Source organism: Lactuca saligna, chromosome 3 (genome assembly GCF_052625555.1).
Source record: "Lactuca saligna cultivar CGN05327 chromosome 3, ASM5262555v1, whole genome shotgun sequence".
Taxonomy (NCBI): Eukaryota; Viridiplantae; Streptophyta; class Magnoliopsida; order Asterales; family Asteraceae; genus Lactuca; species Lactuca saligna.
The window spans coordinates 8,018,817-8,026,882 of NC_136419.1; the positions used below are offsets into that span (position 1 = coordinate 8,018,817).

General features: G+C 35.0%; 1 protein-coding gene across 1 annotated transcript; it reads left to right on the forward strand.

The window, feature by feature from the left end:
* The first annotated feature begins 1,427 nt into the window (after positions 1–1,427).
* On the forward strand, positions 1,428–6,352 carry LOC145034388 (uncharacterized). The gene is made up of 4 exons (XM_078982781.1): positions 1,428–1,582; positions 2,479–2,643; positions 2,759–4,794; positions 4,883–6,352. Exons 2-4 carry the CDS (start codon positions 2,599–2,601, stop codon positions 5,955–5,957), a joined length of 3,156 nt encoding a protein of 1,051 aa, XP_078838907.1. The 5' UTR covers positions 1,428–1,582; positions 2,479–2,598; the 3' UTR covers positions 5,958–6,352.
* The last annotated feature ends 1,714 nt before the right edge of the window (positions 6,353–8,066 follow it).

The window sequence follows — 8,066 nt, forward strand, 5'->3', positions numbered from 1 at the left end:
ACAGAAATCCAATTTTTTGTTTTGTGATAATTCACCGTTTCAATTCTTTTGTTGGGTAGACAATTTTGACATTGACATTCTAACAATGAGATCATATTGATTTATGCTTTTTCAATTTAAACAATGATATGCTATTAAATGTTTTTTATATTTATATTTAATAGACGTTAGGTGCTTTAGCACCCACATTAATTTATTTTCATAGTCAAAAATTATACTTAGTTTATGTTTCTTCTGTAATTGTAAGAGCTTCTTGATCTAATATTCAGATTAAGATTTATGTCTTAGAATTTTAAATTTTTTGAGACATACACCGTTACTTTTAAAGAAATCATAATAGTTAATTTTTTTAAGGTTTTTTTCCCCACAAAATAGCCAAAAATTCGAAAAATGATTAAAAAAGTCATGATTTGCGTAGTTGGCTTTGAAATTTTAACATATGGTAACTTGCGAAAATCTTATTTTTTTTGTCAACTTCAAACATTTAAAAGTCTTTCATATGAACTCCATTTAAGTGATTATTTTTCATCGTATTATTTGTAACGAGGGAAATCCATGGACATATTAGACTCCAAATTTTGATGACGGGAAGTCATAATTTTTTTAAATCCAAAGTAGGCAACTCGGTGTAAAATATGAAAAAACTAAACTTCATTTAAGTTGATTATTTTTCATCGTATTATTTGTAACGAGGGAAATCCATGGACATATTAGACTCCAAATTTTGATGACGGGAAGTCATAATTTTTTTAACTCCAAAGTAGGCTACTCGGTGTAAAATATGAAAAAACTAAATTTGATCCTTCATAATTTTGCATACGAACTCCGTTTTAGTTAAAAAAATTTAATTGTATTTTTTCTCATAATAAAGTCTATTTATTGACATATTATACTCTTAATTTGAATATCGAACAATCATATATTTTTTGTTTCAAATAAGTTATTTGGTGAAAACTATGAAAAAAATAATTTTCTCATACAAACTTCATAACAATCATTAGACCTTTCACGTAACAAAAAAAATCATATCAGCTAGATTTTGGCAAATGGTAAATTGTTAAAATATTGATTATTATGATTTATTTTAATTATTTTATGGAAAAAATAAATAAATAATATTATGGTTATTTGCTATTAATTTTATAGTCTCGTAACATTTAATTGTATGTTCTTGTGGAAGACAATTTATATAACCAAAGCATATTTTAGGAAATTTTCACAATCAATGATACTTTTTCTAGATCTTTGATCATTTATTTCGTTTGACTAATCATTAATGACGAAGGAATTCAATTTTTAGTAGTTGGGGAGGGTGAACCGTAGTTTTAGAAAGAACCAAGGACAAAACCGTCAAGATATTACAATGGAGCATGACGTGGTGATTAGTGAATACGAGCATAATCGCTGTATATATACAGCGATAAGCCTCATTCCTTCATCGATAGGCCACTCGATTGCGCGATTCTTTGCTTCGATTGTGTGCATCACTGATGATCAAAATTTTGTTTTTCCAATTGTAATAGTTCGCCAAAGTTTGGATTGACGAGACTCGTTTGATCTGTATATTTTGATTTTCCGCCAGGTATCCGAAACCCTACCTTTTTGTATTACATATGTATGTCTGTTTATGTTGTGGTTGAGATTCGAATGGTTATGGTATTAGATCGATTCAGTTGGTAGATCTGAAACGAAATAAAATGGAAGTTATTTGCTTCGAGAAACTGATGCTTGTCCGGTTCGAAGTGTTGGAATGAAAAATGAACGAGTTTGGGACTGGTAATGGTTCTGTTTGAAGAAAGATCGGTGCTTCGGTTTTTATCTGTTTCAATTCCGTGTGCCTGAGACTTCATTGAGTGCCTTCGTTAAGATTTTGTTTTACTATATATCTGTTAATTTCGACGAGTTCATGACATAGACGTTATACCGAAGCTTTGCTGGATCTTCAATTACGTTCTCAGGGAGCCAAGTTGTGAAATTATATCTACTTGCTCAACTGGGATGTTCATTTACACGTCTGTCTTTACTAATGCTGTAGCATGATCTAGTTTCAGTAATTGTGATATTTAATATCCTTAGATATTAGTTCAAAGGGTTAAACCAAGCGGAAACAGTTACAGATTTACAGGGCAAAACAGCGTGCAGTGTTCTCCCTCTTGAGTATTTTATTCTTAGGGTTTTGTAATTCTTCTCAAGTGTAACTACTCTATTCTGCCTTGTATTGAATGCATTTTGACACTGTAATCCTTTTCCATGAATTGGGTTTAGAACAATTGGTTATGTCTAGAAGTTCCATGTTTTTCATGTTGAAGGATATGACTGCCTAATCAGCTTCTGTATACTCGATATATCTTCCCATTGGAACAATAAGATCCCACATCTAATAGTGTGGGACTTTGAAATTACCTAATATGAACCATTATAGCAGTTTTTTGATGTTATGCCACATTTTGAAGGATGTTCTTTTCTTCTGGACTGCAGACTCGGCTACTTACTTGTGACTTGACTTGGAAAAAGGTCTCAAAGGGTTATAGGACTTCATAAAGGAGGCTGTGGAACTCAGATATATTTCATATAGCTGGTGGAGAACTACTACTCACCATGTCTTCAAAAGGGTTGGAAATGCCTGTCTCCGGATCTGACAAGGTGAAGCTCACCTAATTCAGTTAGTTCAGATGATGTCTTGTTAATGTTGATGCTTTTAGCTAAAAAACTTTAGTTTCCAAAATTTCATAATTTTTCCTGTTTTCTTGAACTGCAGTTGGAAATCCCTGTTCTTGGATGTCGCTTTAGTGAGAAGGCTGAACATTTACCAATTAAGAAAAGGAGATTTGTATTTAAAACTTCATCTCCACCTCATAACACTGCATCCTCAGATGTACCTGAAAGTGCTGCTGCAGCATGTCTTGATTCTTCAAATCAGGAGATCCAACCAAAACCAGCTGCAAGTTGCCCATCTGCTGAATCTTTGGCAGTGGCTTCCCTATGTCAAAATGGTAGTATTGATAATAAAGTGCATGGAGAAAAGTTTGCAAAATCTAGTGATGATATTTGTGGCATATCTTTAGGCTCATATGGGACAAAGAGTCTTGAACCTCGTGCCACTATAAAACTTGAACCAAACAGTGTGAACTTGCCCAATATTTCTGCTAAAGAAACCGGATTACATATATCAACAGTTCCACTTAAAAATGGTGATTGTTTATCTCCAGACAAGGCCAGAGTGGATAATTCCACCCTAGACAATCAGTTAACAAGTCAAGGGCAGAAGTCTGCTGTTTGTGATGAGAGATTAAACTGGGACTTGAATACTGTAATGGCATGGGAAGAATCACCAGAATATGACCACAAGATACACACAGCATACCCTGAGGGAAACAACACCTGTAAGGAAGGAAATTCTAAAGTGTGTAAGCAAGAACAGGTATCTGGAAGCACATCTGAAAACTTAGGCAATAAAAGTTTAACTAACTTGAGAAGTTTACCTCATACAATTCATGAAAAAGAACCAGAAGAACGCAAACCAAACAGTAAAAATATCAACAAACTGTTGTTTCCTGTTATTCACAGTGCTCCTCCTCATGTTACAGTCAACAATATAAAATCCTTGCATGCTCAAAATCTTGATATTTCCAATAATGCTGTTCCTAATATTGTCAAAGTGGAGCATCCAACATGTGATATCTCCAAAAATCATGTGAATCTGAATCACAAGAATGGTAATGATTTTGTATTTCCTATGACTGTTAACACAGGCTTTTCATTGGACTATTCTCTACCCCCGGGTTTTAATCCTTCCATAAACACACGTCCCTTGGAAGAAGAAAACGTTGTTTCAGGGAGTAATGTGAATCATGCTATTACTTCTCCACTACAAACAACCGAGAATGAGAATCTTAATTTATCACTTGTCACTGTTGCCTCTCTAGAAAATGAAGTTCATCAAAGTGGAACTAGTTTTGAAGAAGATGATAAAACTAAGGTCAAAAGATTAATTACTAGCAATTGCATGACCATGGAGAATTTGATTGACAAAGGGAGTCCAAGGACTCCCCAAGATGCTTACAAAGCAATAAACCAGTCTACCATTGGTTCACTTCTTGCCATACAATCATCAGTGTTACCAGAAGACGAAGAAGGTCAACCTTGTTCTGATGCTCTTCAAATGGCAATGAAGCCTGAAAAGTCAGCATCAACTCCACCATCTGTAAGTTATAGCAAAGAAGCATGCCAGGTGGGTGTGGACAATGGTATTGAGAATTTTCCTAGTGACATTCAAGGAAGTGAGGTTGATAATGTAGAGGAATTCTCAGTGGGATATGATTCTCAATTTGAAGATGGAGAAGTGAGGGGGGAATCAAGCATACAGACATGGGAAGGATCCGGATCTGGATCTGGATCCGAGGGTGACAACAGAGAAAACGAACATGAACACAATTCCCAATGTGTAGCACCAGAAAGCTCTTCAAGAATAAGATCCAACACTGATATCGCCTCCTCTCAAAAGGGAGCAGATGAAATTTCCATTTCCAGTGTAGTTTTGGCAGAACAGGTATCTAATTCTACTGAACCAAACGAGACAAATACAAGAGAAGTTAGCATGAAGGATGAAAGTGAATCAGATCAATGGAAGATGAATGTATCAGGATCTGAGGATTACAATGTTGCCAAGATGAAAGACATGTCAAGTATAAAGTTGTATAATAAAAGAGAAACATCAACACCAACAACAACAACAACAGCACGTGATGTGTTTATTAACAGGGGTAGTAGATTCCGTATGCAAGGCCACTACAGGTACTACTACTACTATATATATCAAGAACCAAGTAAATATAATATCTTTTTTTTTTATTAATATTTTTCTTTCATTCTATGTGCACAGTTCAAACAATGGAGGTGATGATTCGGCTTCAAGATCTAGAGAACCCGGGGTAGTAAGATCGTCATCCTTTAGACGAGGTGGTAATAACAGAAAATACTCTCCGCATGTCCGTGCTAGTAACCGTGGAGGTGCGACATGGAATCGTTCCCCAGGAAGGGACAACAACCGGGAACCACCTTTGCCTTTCTTCCGCGATGTCGACACTTTAACAACAAACGAAGTTTGTCAAAACGATGATGTCATCATCCGACCCGGTGCTCCGTATCGCCAATCTTTCAGACCCAGATTAGTAGGAAACCAAGAGGAAGATGATTTTCGTGCGCGTTTGGGATTACGTCCAGCTGGCGACACACACTTTGTGGGCCGGGGAAGATCTTTGAGATATAATCCGAGAGGCGGGGGCCCCAGGGTACGTTACAGTGGACCCGCAAACGACGGATACAATGAACAGTTGGAATATTCACATAGTTTTAAAAGGCGGTGCTATTCTCCAACAGAAAGGAGAGAGAATCAGAATCAGAATCATCTGTGTGGGCATCACCATTCTGGTTCTACATCTCCTCCAAGATCATGTACTCGTAGTAGATCGCCTAGAATTCGAAGGCCGAGATCACCCGATTTCCGTTTTGAAGAAGTAGATGGAGGATATAATAATAATGATAACAACTCGCCTCCGGGTAGTAGTACTAATACCAGATGGGTGAAATACAAACAACGAACTACTGTTTTTAACAGATCACCTCCTCCTCCTCCTCCTCCAATTGGGGAGAGGTTAAGTTTTTATGATTCTTCAAGAAAAACAAAGCAGAATGAGAATTACAGATCTGGGCATCCTGGAAGATTTTCTGATGTGATGGATCATCATCATGGGTATAGGCGGGGTGGGTTTGTTAGACGGAATGAAATGGGTAGGCCTTTGAAACATAATAATGAGTATGATGAGGAAGATGGTTATGCTCCAGTCCAAGGTATGGACTTCCATGGGAGAGGAAACCCTAAACCTTATAGTAATGGACCTGACACTAGGTTTCGTGACCTTCCAAGACGGGCTAGAGAAGAGAGAGAGAATTGGTGAGAGGTAACCAAACATCACAGGTCACCACCAATCGCCACCCAATGGAGAGAGAGGGAGGGGGGGTAAAGAGAATGATGATGTGTCCATCAATGGATGGAAGCTTCTAGAAGAGAGAACAGAGGTGTGGTTGGAAAAAAGTGATGGAACTTTGAAAGGTTGTCTATACTCTATATATATAGAAGAGACTATTTCGATTATGTTATGTGAATCAGTCTCTCTCCCTTGACAAAGTTGAGACAGAAAGTTAGAAATGCTGCTAAAGTTCATCACCGATATATGATCCACTTAGGGTGCTTTTATGGGGGTTCTTAATGGGTTGTAACCAAGGCTTGTTTTCTTGTTTGAGTGCTGTATGGATAAATGATATATACGAAGAAGATAAGTTTTCTTGTTAAGTGTTGAATGGAAAGAGAAGTTAGAACTTAAAAGGAAACACATCGGTAAAGCATCTCAAAAGTCAAATCCATTCTCAAAACCCTTTTTTACATTGGGTATTTTTTTTTCAAGCTCCTAAAAAGCTTTAACAATATATATATATATATATATATATATATATATATATATATATATATATATATATATATATATATATATATAATAGAAACTATACATAAAATTATTAATTATATACATAATAATTGTCTTAAGTCATGCCTTCTAAACGATGTGGTTCATAATGATTCATAAAAGTTTGAGGTTTTATATTGCTCCTAAATCACAGTTTGATGTTACTCGCTCTAAGTTTTTCAATTGTTTCACTCCTTTCTTTGCAATCGACGGACTGGGAACAAAAGTCGATACTTCCCATTTTGCCCTACTATTTTTTTTGCACGCCTCCACTGAAGAACTAGAGAAACCGAAGACAACTTGAAGCCGTTCACTTCCACAGTTATCTTCCAGTCGATTTCTTCCCCCAGCGAAGTAATCAGAGTAAAATACTTTAGACGACATGGTATCTGTTGCTTCCCATCTTCTTTGTGAGTTTTTTTGTATCGGTTTTTTTTTTGAATGTAACACCATATTGGTGTCGATCCTTTCCGAGTTCTCGCTGATATATTTCATGATTTTTACTGGGATTTTTGATAGGCTAGTTCTTGGTGTGATTTTAGTCTTGTTTTGCTAATATTAAGATGAGTTTTTGTTCCTGTTTTGTTTAATGTTTTAGATGTTGCTGTGATTTTTTTTGTAGATACTATATGCTTTTATGTAATTTTGTCATAGAAGTTGAGAAAATGTTGTAGACTCGAATTTTGTAGATGCTATGGGCTTTTATGTAATTTTTTTGGCTGTTGCTATGTGTTTTTTTTTCCTGTTTTTTGTTGTTTTTTTAATCTGTATTACAATCTTTATTTTGGATTTTTTATGACAATTTATATTTGGATTTTAAATGATGTATGTTTAATTTATATTTTATATGACAGTTTCTATTTTTATAATTATTTTATTCAACACAAGAGATAGTGTATAGCATAATGGTAATATAATTATTTTTTATCATTCACCACAGTTAGTCAGAAAAATAATCAAACAGTATAAACTCAATCAGAACTTCTAATCTAATCAACTTCTAACTTAGTCTGTTCTAACTCAGTTAGTAACTATCAAACGACTATTTATTCTTTTTAGTAAAAATGTTTATTAGTTTATCCGTTGTCAAGACAATTTTTTTAATGTGTTTGGTTTTTAGCTTATTCAGTAGCAAAACTTAACAAGTTGATAACTTAATTTTTAGTATATGACACCTCTTAATGCCATTAAAACACCACGAATACCCCCACCCCTTTCATGTTAAGAGATGATGGTGTGATAACATATTGAAACAAGAACTCTCTCTCTCTCTCCATGTTATAACATAGGAACACCACCCACACTTTATATTATAACATATTGAAATGTGAGGTGACAAAGTTTGAATGCTATAATATCCACCTTCTCCTTGCCCATACCATGTAGTTTAATGCAAATACTTGTTTGTTACCATTCTTAAGAATTTGTCAGCACGTTTCTTTGGTTTTACAATAGATCCTAAAAAAAGTAGAAACCGGTTTCAATAATGGTTGACTGTTTTTAAAACAGTAATTATTATTAAAACATTTGAAAAAAAAAAAA

What these genes read in the sequence shown, in the direction of transcription:
- LOC145034388 (XM_078982781.1), top strand. Translation starts at nt 2,599, where the DNA reads ATGTCTTCAAAAGGGTTGGAAATGCCTGTCTCCGGATCTGACAAG. An exon ending in CTGTCTCCGGATCTGACAAG is followed by an intron (nt 2,644 to 2,758) that starts GTGAAGCTCACC and finishes CTTGAACTGCAG; the next exon opens with TTGGAAATCCCTGTTCTTGG. An exon ending in CGTATGCAAGGCCACTACAG is followed by an intron (nt 4,795 to 4,882) that starts GTACTACTACTA and finishes CTATGTGCACAG; the next exon opens with TTCAAACAATGGAGGTGATG.